The 19,161-nt window shown below is 35.9% G+C and overlaps 2 protein-coding genes across 2 annotated transcripts; one reads left to right on the top strand and one right to left on the bottom strand.

Moving 5' to 3' along the window:
* Positions 1–620: 620 nt before the first annotated feature.
* LOC134814660 (sphingomyelin phosphodiesterase-like) lies at positions 621–16,961 on the bottom strand. Its single transcript, XM_063822826.1, has 10 exons — positions 16,774–16,961; positions 16,464–16,596; positions 15,903–16,203; positions 15,446–15,728; positions 7,145–7,258; positions 6,751–7,002; positions 6,454–6,623; positions 3,654–3,766; positions 1,396–1,493; positions 621–1,221 (listed from the first exon to the last, which is right to left on the bottom strand). The coding sequence occupies exons 1-10, from the start codon at positions 16,914–16,916 to the stop codon at positions 1,062–1,064; spliced, it is 1,767 nt and encodes a 588-aa protein (XP_063678896.1). The 5' UTR covers positions 16,917–16,961; the 3' UTR covers positions 621–1,061.
* Positions 4,484–6,046, top strand: LOC134814671 (acid-sensing ion channel 1-like). Its single transcript, XM_063822837.1, has one exon. The coding sequence runs from the start codon at positions 4,484–4,486 to the stop codon at positions 6,044–6,046; it is 1,563 nt and encodes a 520-aa protein (XP_063678907.1).
* Positions 16,962–19,161: the final 2,200 nt, after the last annotated feature.

Genomic DNA, 19,161 nt, shown 5'->3' with positions numbered 1-19,161 from the left:
AAAATAGGAACAATCAGTTTGGAGATATTTTCTTGTGTTTTAAGTGATATCTCAAGTTTGGCACATAGAAATTCGCCCAAAATCGCACAGATTGTTTCTATTATAGTTATTTTACTATCTAAAAAGTTTAAAGAAAATTGATCAACAAGATCTTAAGATAAATGCCTTGGTACCAAATATTGCACCTTGGTAAAGTTTGGTACAGAAAGTCCAACTCCACATGATTTCACCCGTATAACCATCATACCACGTACAGTGTACACCCAGAAATCATATTAACTAATGAAGCTGAATCGGACGCTGAGTAGAAACAGTCCTTCTTAATTATATTCTCATTGTATCAAATAACAATGATTTAGACGATGTTTATTTAAAAGCTGAATGCTATTTTAATGTTATTCGGTCATATTCTTGTGATTAGATTTTTCTGATCATCACAAAGAAAAGTTATAGCCACTGGGCGTTAAAGTGACACAATGTTACAGTCAATAAGTGTAAGTGTAACAGTGACAGTCTATTCTGGACTTATTACGTATTATAATTATGCTCTATCTTTTAATTTAACTTGAAGAAAAGTAATTTCTGTTCTGTTATCGACATGGAAGCAGTGAATAACACAGTTTTTCAATAATTAGTCAAGTACTACCAATAAAAACAATTAAGCAAACATAAAAATATAGCAAGACCGAGCAAGATAAAAACACAGAGCGATACAAAGAACAAACACTGAGAAATTTTCTGTAAAAACACGATTATCATTACAAAAATAAACATAAAATCAATTAAATAAATTATCTTCTGGTATGGGAATCAAAGTAAAATCAAACATTCAAACAATGTAAAAATGATTTTCAATAGAATCATGTAGATTCCAACAGAATCTCTTAACTGCAGGGACACGTTATTACAATAAAGATTCTGGTCTGTTTTTGGTTTTCATTTGACTGACTCCAGATTACAGAGGCAGGTCACTCACATTCCATTCCATTTTGTTGTTAACATGTTATGAGTTTCAGCAGTAAAACCAACTTTAACCCCTTATTCCAACTGTGAGCATTGTTTCAGCACATGTTATGTCGCAGGAAGAATTCCTCTTGTTTATCGAGAGAAATATCTTTGCAAATATTTGGATCGCGTGATCTACCAGTTATCATCTCACAGAGATTGTTTCTGTAGCAATTATCATCACAAGGCATGTTGGGCTGGTCGTGGAATTTAAACCTGCCGAACAATTTGAAAATAAACTGTCATTTAATGCAAATTATCGACATCGAAGAAGAAATATTAACTAGTTTTTACGGCTATAGGTTTTTAGAATAGTGCAAGCTTGACTGCCAGAGATACATTTAAAAGTACAACACCTGTGTTATCAGGGATATCTAAAAGGAAACTAACTTCCAGAAGGTCTTCTCGAAGAATCCTCGGTCTTGTTGGAATGTTTTGTACAACTGGTGCATCGTGTCGGGCACCAACCACGTCATATTATACGCACTCTGCAGGGGTTACTGGGTATTGCTTAATTTTATAATCAACTGGACATAAGTTAATATAATATAATATAATAATTTTGAATACTACCACACTCCACAGTAACACTGAGAGACATTTATACCAAAGGATAGGAAACAAAACAGGGATAAGATGGAAATTAAAATTTTACTGTTATATATGGACACGTTCATTTGAGTTTGAGGATATTGGTAAACAAAAATAATAGCGTTTTTGACGATAGTGGCTTAATTTTGACATCTATTAACCTAGCACGTTCAGAAGTTCTGAACATTAGCCGCGTAACCCATACTCCCATATGCACTGCTCAGAAAGAAAATCTATTGTTGTTAGGCACTATAATGGTTCAAATGTCACATTTTGTGTGACTTATTTAACTGCAGTTGTCTAATTATCATTCCTTGGTCTGAAACATAGTAGATTAGGTCAATCTAACAATTATGATACAACATTGGTTAAAGGGCACGGATCGAACGGTTACAAGGCAATATTTAGGTAACTTTGTCACACTCAGAATACCATACCTCTATTCTACTGTGAGGTGTCCTCAAAACCCTTTTTACTCATTATTTGATGGTTGATCTACCAAGTACGGAGTACCAATCATAGCCCTAAAATATGTTGCTTTGAATAGTAAGCTAATACAGGCACAATGAGGTTAATTTTGTCACAATATATGGAATTTAAAATTTTGGGCGAATTATTTATATCTGATTTTGGTTTGAAAGGCGGGAAAACTTTACATGATGACAATGTAGTTGATGCAAGTTAAGATCAGTTGATGTTTACATTGTCACAAAAAATTATACGAAATCGTAACAATGATTATATAATGAAATAGTCTCTTATAATAAGTAATAACTCTTATAATAACTGATGTGACAAAGTAAACATGTCTTGCCCCTATTTTGAAGATCTATATATTCTATAACTCTATTAGAATTTAACATTCTTTCAGAAAAAATTGGTAGAATATTGTCCAGAACATCAGAGCTCAAGTTTAACAATTTTAGGTTAAATTTGTCAAAGTCACTAAAAATGTGACAAAATTAACTTTTCCTGCCCCAACAATTTCAAGATAGTGTGTAAAAATTAGCATAGGCTGCCTTATCACCTGCTTATTACCTAAATAAATCAATCCAAACTACAAAAAAATATACGTTAATGTGATGACGATTACCTAACTGTAATAATAACTGATGTGACAAAGTAAACATGTCTTGCCCCTATTTTGAAGATCTATACCTCTATTAGAATACTATGTAATTTTATCATCAAAAAAATGTCGATAAACTAACTAGTTATTTTGCCAGCAAGGAGCTGACAGAGTTATAATAATTTTTTTGTGACGAAATTACCCTATTTTTGACCATGTTGTGGTAGTTTAATTGTGACACTGTTAACATATTACCACACGTTAATGATTTATGTGACTGGTGCATGGTACTAGCAGTGTTGTTTGATCCATAGTACGTAATACAAATGGTTTAAGCTGGTATATCATTATTTGTTCAATTTCACACATGTTCAGATATCATCAAGATTATGTGACAAAGTAAACTTGTCTGTGCCTTCTGTGTTTTAATTCCTTGCGACTATATGATATAATAACAATTCCTAGCACTTCCAGGCCATTAACTAAACCTACACTACTCAGCATTGCTTATCAGGGTTCCCTAAACATTGTTCACATATTTTCTTAAATGTGTGACAGAGTAAACCTGAGTGCACCATCTAACGAAAAAAGTCGTCAAATATGTAGGTAATGGTCATATGTACACATCCAATCAACTGGACACTCAAAATTTTGGTCGAAAACGGCAGCAAGGGGTCCATATTTACTCTGTCACATGTTTATAGTGTGACAATGTAACCATTTCCGTGCCGGCCGTATTTAAGCGATATCTTATCTTTAAGCGATATCTTATCACCTGATTAAGATATCGTTATGTGACAAAGTTAGCCTAGAGGATGAGACGATTATCCTAACCATCAAGGGTTTGTGTAATTTCATAGTGTGACAAAGTCAACTACACTGTGCCTTTTAATAGGGTCACTTATATTTACCAATATCCTCAAACTCAAATGAACGTGTCCATATAACAGTAAAATTTTAATTTTATATATACTAATATTATTGTAACCTGTGAATCGTATTCCAGTTCCCAAACAGTCTCATTCTTCTCATTAGCTCTGTCCAAGTCAAGGAGCCAAGTTTCTGATTTGAGAGGTCTGAATGTTGACTTCCGATGAATACCTGAACGAGTTACCGCAAGTTACCACAAGTTACCACAAGTTACCACAAGTTACCACACCTGTCATTCCAGGTCTCCTGGTATTTAGATTTTATATTAAAAGCCATAACAAATATTGGCTGATTGTGGGATGTGCATTCTTTTGTTCAATAATTCTTTCGCTAATTATTTGGTAATTTCCTGGGCTTCCATGTTTAGCCAAAAGAAGTGTTAGATACGTCATTATTAAATTAGCCGGCCACTTTGGAAAGATACGGCTATTTTCCTGATACAAATTAAACAAGCTTGCACATGATTTCATAGCCTAAAATTAACAAAGCCTATCAAAATGAGGCACGTACACGGTAGTTCCGCTAAACTATGCCCAGTTATGGGAGTTATTGTGTAGTTCTTTACTTCTAACTTTTGTTCAAGCCGAGAAGTTCTCCTTGATTGCACAGTTTCAATATAAATAGTCAATACTGTATTACATAGGCCAGATTAGCTTGGAAAAAGGTACCAACCTAAAACAATTTCCTCTTTTTTAAAGATGGTGGTGATAAACTCAGAGCCATGGGATGATTCCAGTACTATGGAGCAGGAAGCTCCGCCCGAGGAGACTCAAAACCATAACCTCACATTTTCCAAGATTTAGCCAGCGATTATTTTCAGGTGAGGGTAATCCCATTTTTGTCGAATTTGGTGTTTGAAAATTTCAAATTTTGCTTTGTTAAGATATCATGAACATGAAACGTCTTCCTCAGGTTCTCCGCCAGAAGAGAAGACCACGTATTTGTAGGATTCTCTGGGCGATTGTAGTAGGCGCTCTTTTTATCATGACTATTTACATGGTCTACTCACTACTTAGAGCTTACTTCAAATACGATTCATACAACCAATCATCTACTCTTTGGAAAGATAACGTAACCTTACCTGCTCTTACCATATGCAGCTCCAACTACATCAACTACACTTCCATGAGGGAGGCGATGGAGAGAGAAGATCAGGTGGAGGTACTTGAAGCTTTCGATCAGGCGATGGGTCTGTTAGAGAGATACGATGGGGTGGGAAATCTCTCGGAACTGTTTGATGCTAACAAAGAAGTTTTCAAAAAGGTTGTTAAGTACGAAGTAGAGAGGGGTTCTCTACAGATGAAGTTCTCTCTGGATATCAAGACCATGGTGACTGGAACTCCTCACTACTTCTTTGAGAGTATTGGGAGGAATGTAACGGATGTCAAGGAGAGTATAAACCCCACTGAGTTAGGTATGTGTCTAGATATTAACGAGGATGGGTTATTACAACAATCCATCGGGGGTTCCCGAGGGGGCTTCTCAATCAACCTCAACACAAACTTACGAGATTACCTCCCAACTACTTCATCCCACGGGCTTATTATCTTTATCAGGGATCAAGATGAGAATGTTATGATGAATCAGGGTGGATACTTTATCTCACCCGGGACCGAAACTTTTGTTAAGCTCAAAGCTAAGTCTGCTAAACGGTTGGGGCCTCCTCATGGTACGTGTAAAAACGTGGAGAACATTTACAGCAAACGGAATGCGAAGTATGAATCAATTCGAGAGTGTTGGCAACGGCAGGCGGTAGAGGCGATGATTCACAAGTGTGCTTGTATCCCCATATACTTTGCAGGGAAGATGTGGTTTCAGAACAAAACACACATATTAGATGAGTTCATCGAGATAATCAAGCCTATCAGAGCACAAGATTATTACCAATCTTATTATGATGGGACTACAGAAACTGTTAATAAAACATTCTTTAAAGAATCTGGACCTTCCACAACTGAAGATAATATGACTTCAGAAATAGATCAAATAAAGAAACTTTTCATCAATGCTCCTTTCTACAAATACACGTGTGCCCTAATTCACGAGAGAGCTTGTTCAGTTCTGGTAAACAACATGATAAGAAAAAGAACGGTTAAGTTTGAGAGATGTCCGGAACCATGCCAATACAATGAATGGGAGGCAGTGGTAACTTCCTCACCCTTCCCTTCCACCCGACAATACTTCAACATGTTCCTCAGAAGTGTTGAAATGCCCACTTACGAGCACGCGAAGGATAACATTGCACGTTTGCACGTGTATTACGACGATATTCGAGTGCAGGATACGCAGCAAAAGCCAGCATATCAACCCCATAACTTATTGGCAGAATTTGGTGGAACTGTTGATCTGTTTATTGGGTTCTCCTTTTTCACAATCTTACAACTGATTGAGATTATGATTGCAGCCTGCGTCCTGAAGTGCCGCGGGAGGAAAGAGGAAGAAAAGGTTTGAGAGAAAAATGTACAATGAGGCAATGTGAGAATGACAGAATGGATTAATTGACAAATATAAGCGGACAATTAGTTCAACTGTAGGGTGGCCCTGTTTATTGCTGATCGGCTCCCAACTACACCTCTAACACATACTTACAGTGACTCTTAGTATAATCCCAACACTAGGACTGATATTTGCATGATAAAATCCGAAAATCTTTGCACTGGGTTTGATAGGCGGAAAACTCTTGCGCCCCAATGAAGCTGATTGTAATTTGTGATTTGTGAATTCTGAAGTGAAATAGTTGTCTAATAGTTACCAGAGACATGAGTAGAACCTGCTTTTTATGCTGGTTTTTTTGTGCATTAAATGCAAATTGAAATGAGATTGATGATTAAAACTTCTAAAAATAGTGGTCCACTTACCGTCCAGTGTATAGACTCTGATAGAGGGTCTGAGGTTGCTGTAAGTAGTGAGAGAAGGAGATATGAACTGGAAGGCTGTAGGATGGTGGTCAGGCTCCTCACTGTACATCATACTAAAGTGGTCCTGGTGTGTGTGACCCATGTACTGACCCACTACTGTAGACTCAAACCTGATACAAAGTAATCGGTTTAGTGTACCTGACACACAGCCACCACCCCCCATTTAGCATTTCTGATTTCAAGTAACTGAGGAGCACGATATCTTTGTGTCTTCTTATGAAACATCTCAAAACGAACCTGTCAATGATTCTATAGTAGTTCCAACTGAAGGCCTTCATACAATCGCTCCTCCCTGTTGGAATGTGTCCTAGAATAACAACTTTCACTCCGGCCCCCTCCGCCCAGGACAGCTCAGCTACAAGCCACGCCAGCATGTTAGCCGGGTCCCTGTTGTTGAGGTATAGCCAGAAGTTGAGGTTGTCACAGTATTGTGTGTTTAGGGAGATTATACGGAGCCGCTCTGAGTATTGTACTGCGTAGTATCCGGCACTGAGGGGATTTGGGTAATAATGAAAGAGGAGGGTTAGAAATAGGGTTAGTATTGTGTCCATGAGTACATAATTTATCCTTTAATCTGTTGTACCCAAATTTTCATTACATATTCCAAAACGCACACTCCAAAAGAACTCACTATCCGATAGTAGAAAGAGACTCAGGAGGGAGCCATCTAGACCAGACTTTCTGAACGAAGTTGTTCAGCCAGTTGTTGGACAAGTGATCCGTGGTAACTCCAGGAGGTGGGAAACTGAAATGTTTAATTTTCAAAGCAAATTTTCAATTGAAACGATATTTATATGAATATTGATATTTTTGCCGCAAAACTGTATATGGGCAATTTCATGAAACATGAACAAGGAGGGAAAAAAATAAATTTCAGTTATGGCACTAGCTTTGATTGGAGTCTGAAAGAGAAGATTATAAACTGTTAGACACAAAAAACCGCTTATAAATATCTCACTTCGTTTCTGTGTTATCGCGTTTTCAAAATACCCATAAATTGTCATGTTTTACAGGCTAAAACTACTCTATAATAAAAGCTGTTTACTAAAAAGAGATTGTTGTAATATTCATTAATTCTTGATCTGTAAAGGTGCATACCACTTCACTGAAGCTGTATGCAAAATTTGGGACTCAAAATTTAAGCAGATTCGGAGCAATGCTATTCTACTTTCTCCTGTTTTTAGTGTAAATTACTATACATAAAAAACAAAAAAGTTTTCTGCTGGCCACATTTCATGTTATTTCTTGCTGAAATCTTGCTAAAACAAGCTAACTCTGATGTCAAGACATAATGTACTTGTTTATTTAGATCCATAGATATCAGATCATGTCAATACCAGCGTCAAGTAAGTTACATGTCAAGTAATTTACGTGTCAAGTAATTTACACATATGCTTTTTATTCAGTAATAGTAGTAAAACACAACAAGTAACGATTGTCAAACAGAATAAAAGTTATTTAAAAGTGATAATAGATTGGTTCTGGTCAGAATTTCATTAAAGAAATCTATAAAAATGGTTTAAAATGGTTAAAAATTGACTTTTCGAAAATATAATATAAATAATACTTTACTTTACAGAAAATCCAGTGGCCTGCTTGAACACAAATTTTTGAGCTGGGAAACATTCGTACATTTACGCCCACCTACCTACTCTGTATAACTGGGCTAACTGTGGACCCAATCAGTGGATCAATCAACCAATTAAGGGGGCCGGGGGGTCTTCATCAAAATTCCCTCGAAATTGACTTTTTAATTGTTTCTGATAGAAGGGAGTGATATTTATCAGATGCTTTTGGTCCCATGGAAAAATATTATTCCTAGCCGAAATTATTGTCGGTCAAAGATCAGCACTTATGTGTAATTGTATTGCGCGAGCGATTTTCAATCACGTGTCCTGAAAATCGAGTCTAAAAATCTATTTTCTCCTACATGTTTTGAGCAATCACCCTGAAACTTTCAGGATATGTTCTAGAGATAATTTAAAAGAGATGAGCCAAACAGAATTTTGATATAGGCCTTTAAACATATTTTATTCGATTTTGAAAATCTTGAACCTCGTTTTTTGACGATTTTTTGAGGTCCAAGATTTTCAAAAATTGAAAATCGCTCGCGCAATACAATTACACATAAGCGCTGACATTTGACCGATAATAATTTCGTCTAGGAACAATATTTTTCCATGGGACCAAAAGCATCTGATAGATATCACTCCCCTCTATTAGAAACAACTATAAAGTCAATTTCGAGAAAATTTTGATGAAGGCCCCCCCGGCCCCCTTAATTGGCTAATGATAAACTGATATATCATTATTAATCATATATTACATAGTTCATACACTTAGCAAACGAATTAAAGACAAAGGGGCAGCTTTAAACAGTTAAAATCAAAGGATTGTGTAACAGTGTAAACTACTTGACACAAAAGAGTAACTTACTTTACAAGGAACAAAGGCTTCTACAGAACACAGCTATTAACCATTTACCAAAACAAACCCTTTCCAGTACAGGCAAGACATTTGCCAGTGTGCATGAAAAATATTTAAATGTTTACTCTCACACCTGGGCACGAAATGAGATTTCAATACACGTTGGTCAGGAATGTCAATTTGTGCCCTGTAATTTACTTTACATTTTCAAACGTGCCTCACTCAAAAGCCATAGCAGTTGGAGTAAAAATCTTAATATAGCTGTGTGTGGAGTACATAAGAGATGTTTCATGCAATTTATCATGATTCTGTTATGTTTGTGTAATGCTTGAGAGTCAGAATAAGGCCAAATTTTTGTGCAAAGTGTAATTTACTTTACGTGAAATTGCCCATATGGACACGTTCATTTGAGTTTGAGGATATTGGTAAATATAAGTGACCCTATTAAAAGGCACAGTGTAATTGAATTTGTCACACTATGAAATTACACAAATCCTTGATGGTTAGGGTAATCGTCTCATCCTCTATGCTAACTTTGTCACTCAACGATATCTTAATCAGGTGATAAGATATCGCTTAAATACGGCAGGCACGGAAATGGTTACATTGTCACACTATAAACATGTGACGGAGTAAATATAGACCCCTTGCTGCCGTTTTTGACCAAATTTTTGAGTGTCCAGTTGATTAGATGGGTACATATGACCATTACCTACATATTTGACGACTTTTTTCGTTAGATGGTGCACTCAGGTTTACTCTGTCACACATTTAAGAAAACATGTGAAGAATGTTTAGGGCACAATGATAAGCAATGCTGAGTAGTGTAGGTATATTTGATGGCCCGGAAGTGCTAGGAATTGTTATTATATCATATAGTCGTAAGGAATTAAAACACAGAAGGCACAAACAAGTTTACTTTGTCACATAATCTTGATGATATCTGAACAAGTGTGAAATTGAACAAATAATGATATACCAGCTTAAACCCCTTATATTATGTACTATGGATCAAACAACACTGCTAGTTCCATGCACCAGTCACATAATTCATTATCGGGTGGTAATATGTTAACAGTGTCACAATTAAACTGCCGCAACATGGTCAAAAATAGGGTAACTTCGTCACAAAAAAATTATTATAACTCTGTTAGCTCCTTGCTGGCAAAATAACTAGTTCATTGATGATAAAGTTACATAGTATTCTAATAGAGGTATAGCTCTTCAAAATAGGGGCAAGACATGTTTACTTTGTCACATCAGTTATTATAAGACTTAGGTAATCGTCATCAGAGTAACAGATCTTTTTCGTAGTTTGGATCGATTAATATAGGCAATAAAGCATCCTATGCCAATTTTAACACACTATCTTGATATTGTTGGGGCAGGGAAAGTTAATTTTGTCACATTTTCAGCGTCTTTGACAAATTAATCTAAAATTGTTAAACTTGAGCTCTGATGTTCTGGACAATATTCTACCAATCGTTTCTTCAATGAAACAAGAAATTTTTTCAACGAAACAAGAAATTTAATTTTAGCACATTTTTACAGAATAAAAAGATGTAAAACAATTCATAAAATATAATGCCCATTTGGTGTATGACTTTTTGTCCTTGACTGCTAGTTTGGTTTTGGAAGGACAGGTAACTAACGGGGCAAGGAATGCGCGTGCCTGGAAGCTTTTGCACACACCGAAACGCTAGTTCAGTTAAGTTTATAGAGACAAGGCTCAGATTAGGACTAGAAGAAAAATTGTAAGCAGACATTAGGGGTTCTGTTTATAGTTGTTATTATAGGTTGCAGTCTTGTTGTGACAAAAAGTCTACACTAAAACATTCTTTGGTTTATATTGTGTAGTTCAAGGATATAAAATGCAGCTTCAAGCTTTCAAGGTGGATATTGGAGAGCTGGCGAAAGATTATGGCCTTTGTATCAATGGTTATAATAAGCTATAAATATCTTAAACTATACAGTGCTAATTAAAATTTCCTTAAACTTCATTCTCAAATTAGATTTTTTAAATTCAAAAGTAAATATACAATAATTTTATTAAAACTTTCTCACACATACTTTACTCACAGGACAAGACTTGGAAAACAGTAGCCTAGGGTAATTTTAATTGAGATGTGTGTGACCAGCCAGTTATAATGTTTGGGAAATAAGATTTGCGCAGTCAAAATCTTTGACAGTCCAATCAAGCAGGGCGTGATTATGTTGATTCGTTAATAGCGCACGTTTTAGCTTACCTCGCAAGCACATTACACTAGTAGTAAAGTCAGTCATTCTGAATTTTGGGGTTAAAATGTTAAAAATTTTGGTTGATCTAGTGTTGTGATTGTCAGGTGGGTCTGCCTGACAGATTAGAAGGCATGGTTTCCTCGAGGAACACGTGTAACCTTCATGTAAGGATATTGGAGCACGGAATTTCATTATCTTGTAGAGCTCGAGGTAACTGTGGTATGTATAGAGATTTTGTATAGCTAGAATATTATTATGCTTAAATATCGGTTTGGTGTGCTCTTTTATGAAAAATTTTTGGTCAAGTTTCTGGTGTCCTATAGGCCTAGTACGTGCACAAGTCTTAAACTTATCAAGGTACGCCAGCCTGTCACCAAATAGTACTCTGAGACAGTACTTCTGAGCAGTAAATAATGAGCTTATACGTTGTTTCGCTGCCCCACCCCATACAGATATACAGTAGGAAAGATGTGATTCGAACAGAGTATAATATAATTGTTGGTGTAGAAATTCTGGAAGGGAGCAGCGAAGTCTACATAAAGTGGATGTGGAATGATTTAGAGTTCGCTTAAGTGCTTTGATGTGATCTTCCCATGATAGGTTCTCGTCAATTATAACACCCAGAAATTTTGCGGATGAAACCTTTTTGATTGGAAAGTTGTCTATAGTTAATACAACTTCAGGGTGTGATAAAGTCTCTAACTTAGAACCTGCCATGGTGGGTTTGAAGTGTATGTAGCAGCACTTAGACATGTTTATATGTAACTTATTCGCTCTCATATAAGACTTTAATGATGACAAAAGCTCATTTCCTCGTTCATATGCCTCACGTTTTGTTTTTCCGACAACAAATATATTGGTATCATCAGCAAAGGTAACAAATGATCCTAGTTTAGAACTGTTTGTGATGTCGTTCATATAAAGAAGAAATAGGAGAGGTCCAAGAATTGAACCCTGTGGGACACCAAATCGAATAGATAGGGTATCTGATTTTTCTCCTACAACTTCGGTGTATTGTTGCCTGTTTGTCAAGTAGCTTTTAATGAGGTTATTTGCAACTCCTCTCACTCCACATCCCTCTAGTTTTATAAGAAGTGTTGAATGGTCGATAGTGTCAAAAGCTTTGCTTAGGTCAATGAATATTCCTAAAACATGATTCTTAAGTTTAAGAGATTTCGTAATCAAATTTACAGAGTAATTGACTGCATGAGATGTAGAGTGAGATTTCCTAAATCCAAACTGCGTCTTCGATATAACTCCCTGGGAGCTAACAAATCCGTATATTCTAGAATATATGAGCTTTTCAAAGATCTTACCGAAGACGGACAGTGTGGAGATAGGACGGTAGTTCTCAATTTCTTCTGGGTTACCTTTCTTATATACAGGTGTTATTTTACCAGTTTTCAGGACATCAGGAAATATACCTTTGGTCATAAGGATATTGAAGTAATTCGATAATACAGGTGCGATTACATGAGATGACTTTTTTACTACACTTATATGGGAATGTCACTGGCTTTACCATTTTCGAACTCGCTTATGATTTTCAATATTTCGTTTGGGGAGCAATCTTCTAGCCTAATATTTTTTTCATTTCTTGGGTTCAGGAAGTCATAGAAAGTTTTCATGGGTAATATAGGCAGGCCATCAGATAGATTATGCAGTGTCTCATTCAGCGTTGGTGCAATAGAGACAAACCAAGCATTGAATCCATTAGCAATTGCTCTTCTATCAACTATTCTTTGGTTATCAATGATAAATGGGGGCTTGGTTTGCCTCTTCTTTTTGCCCCTGAGTTCGTTAATAATTTGCCAGGTTTTCTTGCTGTTTTCACAGTTGTTTACGATTTCGTTACAGTAATGCCAACGTTTGGCAGCTTTAATGATAGCTTTGAGCATCCTACGATAATCACTAAATACTTGGTAGAGCAAGAAATTACCACCAGGGTTCTTATTAGTAACGGTGTCAGACCACTCCTTACGCAGTTCATGCTTTCTTTCTACAGACTGGATGATACTGTCTGTAATCCATGGGTTAAGTTTGGGAGTTCTTTTTGTCACTTTTGGTACCTCCAGTTTGCAGTGTTTGTCAAGTGTCTGGTCAAAACATGCCGTGAACTCATCAAATTTTGTTGAAGGAGTGAGCTGGTTTACCCTCACCTCAAGTTCAGATACAAAGCTTTTTAATTTGGAACTTGAGTAATCATAATAGCGGACATGTTTCTGAGGCTCTGTATTGCGAGGGGTCTCTACTGAAGTGAAGGTAAATATAGGGGCATGCTCACCAAGCCGTTCTTCAATAACACCTGATAAGACTATATTCTCAATTTTATTTGTTAAAATGTTATCGATGCAGGAACATTTACAGTTTTGACGAAAATGTGTTGCAATGGAGATAGTCGGGTAAAAGCCATTTCTGTATAAAGTATCCTCAAAGAGCTGGGAACTGGTAGATATATTAAGTATGTTTGAGTTAAAGTCTCCCAACAAATTGACAGTTTTCCCATTTAGCTGCTTTGCAAGTAATTCAAGGGTTTCGCAAAAGCTATCAAAGCAGCCATTAGGGGGTCGGTAGATGACTCCATGAACAATTTTGCAGCCTGCGCTATCTGTGGTTTCAACAAAGAGACTCTCAATATTTGTAGTACAGTGTGATACATTTTCTAAGACCACAGTGTTCAAATGGTCAGATACATAGAGTGCAACACCTGTGCCTTTTTTCTTACCTGCCAATGTTTCGTGATAGAATCCTGTGTATGCTGGAATTTGGTACAGACCCTGCTGTGCAGGATCAGTATTGGTTTCAGCAAGACCAATCATATCAAACGAGTGCCCTATACTTTTGAGTTCAATTAGGAAGCTATCAAAGTTAGATGCGTTTCCATCTATATTGTAGAATAAAGTTGATAACATAGATTTTTTTGAGGAATTGAGCTGCTTGATTGCATTTAAGAACTCGAGTTTAGAGTAGCGACGGCAACTTTCAAGTACATGGGCATATGATGCAATTAAGGCATCCTCCTGGTTTCTATTATCATAGAATCTATCAGAATCAATAGATTCCTCATCAGATGGAAATGGGCAGTACCGTTCTTCTGCAGAACTGGCACACTCGCAGCACATCCATAGTCCATTTTTTTTAAATTCTTTCTGAAAGAATGTTGAATTCTAATAGAGTTATAGATCTTCAAAATTGAGGCTAGACATGTTTACTTTGTCACATCAGTTATTATTAGAGTTAGGTAATCGTCATCAGATTAACAGATCTTTTTCGTAGTTTGGATTGATTTATATAGGTAATAAAGCAGCCTATGCTAATTTTTACACACTATCTTAAAATTGTTGGGGCAGGAAAAGTTAATTTTGTCACATTTTTAGTGACTTTGACAAATTTAACCTAAAATTGTTAAACTTAAGCTCTGATATTCTGGACAATATTCTAATAAAGATATAGAATATAGATCTTCCAAATAGGGGCAAGACATGTTCACTTTGTCACATCAGTCATTATAAGAGTTATTATAAGAGACTATTTTATTCTATTATCATTGTTTTTAACCTATTTACGATTTCGTATCATTTTTTGTGACAATGTAAACATCAACTGATCATGATCTTAACTTGCATCAACTACATTGTCATCATGTAAAGTTTTCCCGCCTTTCAAACCAAAATCAGATATAAATAATTCGCCCAAAATTTAAAATTCCATATATTGTGACAGAATTAACCTCATTTCCCAATAACCAAGTGCCTGTATTAGCTAACTATTCGAAACAACATATTTTAGGACTATGATTGGTAGATCAACCATCAAATAATGAGTTAAAAGGTTTTTGAGGACACCTCACAGTAGAATAGAGGTATGGTATTCTGAGTGTGACAAAGTTACCCAAATATTGCCTTGTAACCGTTCGATCCGTGCCCTTTAACCAATGTTGTATCATAATTGTTAGATTGACCTAATCTACTATATTTCAGACTAAGAAATGATAATTAGACAACTGCAGTTAACTAAGTCACACAAAATGTGACATTTGAACCATTATAGTGCCTAACAACAACAGATTTTCTTTCTGAGCAGTGCATATGGGAGTATGGATTACGTGGCTAATGTTCAGAACTTCTGAACGTGCTAGGTTAATAGATGTCAAAATTAAGCCACTATCGTCGAAAACGCTATTATTTTTGTTTACCAATATCCTCAAACTCAAATGAACGTGTCCATATATAATCCACTATTTCAATATTGTGACTTATATAAAAACCTGTCGACAGGTGAGCTCTCGTGGTTACCCAGAGAAGGGTATACCCTGGTGTCAGGGAAGTACTGGCTCATCAAATCAGCTGTGACCTGAATGTGTTGGAGCTGGTCCGCGCGAGACTGTTTCCACACATCGTGCGCTGGGATGTCTCCAGTCCAGAATATCACCTCAGGTTTAATCTGCTGACTTATGAATTCGAGGGCGTTTTTGTATGTCCTCAGAGGAATATCACAGGGAGCATTCATAGATCCCCAAAACCCAGCTTCATCGTCTTTCAGCCCTTTACCTAAAATTATTAATATACTGTTTAATGAAAAGTCACCAGTTTCCAAGAGCTAATTGGAAGCCAATAATTAATTAATGAGTAATTGATTTATGAAGAAGAAAATTGATTGATAAACCACCTAGATCACGGACAATTATTTCCCAAAAAGCAGCGATGGTATAATTTGTCACTTACCATCCCTGCAGCAAAGCGGCTCTCCACATTTCTTAACACTCCCAGGTGTGTACTGTAAATCAATGTGGACATCTGATAACTGTACCACTTTCAGAGTGGGGAGCCCATCTTTGGGTCTGACAAGTGGTTCTCCAGTTGGTTTGTTGCCGGGGATTGTTACGTTCCAAAATGTGAAAATATCCGGTGGTTCGCCACAAGAGGGGCCAATAGCAGCGTAACACAGCCACGTTGGGTGGAGGATCAAACGGAACAATACTGTTACAAACTCATCTCGGAATTCTTCAGTGATATATGAACAGACCTGGTAAATGGTAATGTTGTGAGAATGTTACAATTTCTTATTAGAAATAAAATTAAACCAGAAAATTAAACAATTTGCACTATACACATTATCATGCTCTCTCACCCTTTCATTCACTTAAATTTCTATAAAACCTGTTGGCACGATATTGATTGATGTGGGGAGAAAGTAAGGGGGAAAATGCGCTTTATTTTTGTTTTTTTGTAGGAACAGAAATATTGATAAGTTAAGCTACATTACAATTCAGTTAAAAGACTGACCCTTTCATCCTCGATTTTAAGAATGATGCAAGCTTTTGTGATCAGACTAACTATTTCACTACTCGAAGCATTTAATTGAACGAGAATTTGTAGTGTCTCGACAAACACCTCACAAGCAACACATTTTACTTCTCTGAAAAATGTTTTAAGATGATTAAAGAAGACATTTGGAGAATTACCCAAATGTTATTACAAAATTATAGTTATACTAAATTATATTTCACACAAACATTTGAATCCTCTCATTCAGGATGATATGAATTTATAATAACTTAGCGTACTTTAAGTAAACAAAAACGTCATATCTTACAGTTTCCCCTCTAGCAGAGCATTTACAGTTTTATTAGTTGTTCGCAGATAATCAAGAGTAGTAGAGTGTTCTTCAGACTCAGGAGTAAGGTGATAGCAAGCTGTAGACGAGAAGAAACATAAACATAAGACAGCTAACAACATTTCCTTCTTATAGGATCATCTTTAGTAACCCTTCCTGTAGATTATAAATAATACAAACACATTCATCTTGATAAACGCTTGATTTCGGTACTTTTAATCAAAAATCACAGAAAATTTCATAAAAATTGAAAATTACATTTTAAGATGCAATAACAGTTCAAAATGAGACCACAAAGAAATATAAGCAGTCGGTTTTCAAAGCAACAGATACTGGGTACAAAAATGTGATTTCAATTACCGATGACATCAAAGGTTTTCATTTAGATAAGGAGATGATAACAATAAATAATATAAGCTGATAACAATGTAACCAGCTGCCAGCCAAATGGCATGGTTTTACAAGGTATTAAATTTCCCAAACTTCAGTCTCAGGTGTTTCTATGTACATAATATATCTTTATAGTCCTAGAAGTGTTATTTAGTCACAACACGAGTGTGGGAACTCCAAGCAAAGTTTGATCCATAGGATTTCGTTTTCTTGGATACTTTCTTAGGTTGAACAACCTCATACTCAAAACCATATTTTGCACAATATGCGATCGCAGCCTCAGGAGTAGGGAAGCTAAGATGTAGGTTTGAAAGCGGATCACATGAAGAGGCCCATCCCATCAGTGGATTTTCATATCTCTCCTGGGTATCCCATTTAAGTCTCCATTTATCTTGACCATGAGTGCCACTCTGCATCACGTTCTTTGCAGGGATGAAGATCTTCACTTTGCGAGTCTGCTCAACCTGACTAAACCCTGAGATTTGAGTCAGTCTGTTGACATCTTTGGAATCTGCAATATTGCTAACCTCCACTTCTGTTTTCTCTTCTGTTCCATACGAAACAACATCGGAGCGTGTGTTGAGTGTCCTAGCCAATTGGAAAATTGGACGTGCTTTTATAATTCTTGTTAACATGCTAAAAAATAGAGAATATTAATGTTTTATTCGTAAAAGATTAATTACTATAAAACAATTTGGTATATCCAGTATCCACTGATATGCTATATGGTAGACAGTTGATGATCCCTTCACCAACAGTGACTGGTAGATTATTATTATTAAATCTAAAATAGCTAATAATTTAACTAATTATTTACAGGCCCCTTTAAGTGAGCAATAACATATGCTTTATAAATTATATCTACAAATTCAAGTTTATTTTTTTGATTCTGCCAATTGCTTCTTTATTTCGGTCTTTCATTGTGGGAGTTTCCACATTTCATGGTTGAGAATGATCAACATAACATATATATGATGCTTGACCCCAATTTACCGCAGATGCTTCCTTTCCCCCAAACCCCGCTGTAAATCAGGGAAGTTTGATTATGTTTTTAAAGTAGGATAATGTTTTGATAAATTTGTTGTATTTGATAAATAATTAATGTTGGTGGGGAAATATTTATTACATATTTTGTTACATAGTGCAGTGCGATGATAGTTTGTAGACATGTGTGATGATGTGATGTCATAAATTTTACTTTACTTCACTTTACTTTACTTTACTTTAAACTCAGTTGATTTGTAGTAATATTATATGTTAACACATAACAGTACACTACAATGTAAATATATTGAAGAGGTATTCCAAGAAGATTTTTGGTCTTTTGGCAGGGCCATCCTCATTTAACACTAAATCACGATTTTCCGACAGACCCTTAGCTATCTTTCTAAACTAGGTGACACTGGGAACCAACCCTCTTAATCCTTATTTTTTATTTTCGGTCGCCCAGCCAAAGATTATCACATGACTTTGGTTTTACAGTTTTATAATTACCTGGGGACCCCAGGCTATTATAGTTTTAAAAAGAATATGATTTCTAAATGTATTGTAAATGACTTTCATTTTTGGAATGTTTCGAAAGAAGTTTTAACAAGAATTGAAGGTACCAGTTATATCAGTAATAAGGAAAAACACAATGATTATCTACATGGTTCCATCCTTATGTAGCAAAGAAACGTTTTATAAATCTTTACTCCACTGGGAAGTATGAATAAATTAAATTTTGCAGCAATAGCAGCAAATCTGGGGAAACTTTGAAATACACCAATTTGAAGCATTTAACCCCCCCTTAAAAATCAAAGATTATGAATTTTAGTAATCTGATTATTTACATAGGTCCAAAAATGTCATAGCTTCATGATAGTGCAACGAAAAAAATCTCAGAACATTTTGGTGCTGAGTTAGGTGGTTAAGTAGTCGAAAAATGACTGATTTGTTAGTGGACATTTTTTATACCTCTAACACCCAAACCCTTAC

This window comes from Bolinopsis microptera, chromosome 5 (genome assembly GCF_026151205.1).
Source record: "Bolinopsis microptera isolate Bmic1 chromosome 5, MBARI_Bmic_1.0, whole genome shotgun sequence".
NCBI lineage: Eukaryota > Metazoa > Ctenophora > Tentaculata > Lobata > Bolinopsidae > Bolinopsis > Bolinopsis microptera.
The sequence above is the reverse complement of the archived record's forward strand: the minus strand, read 5'-3'. Positions and strand labels throughout refer to the sequence as shown.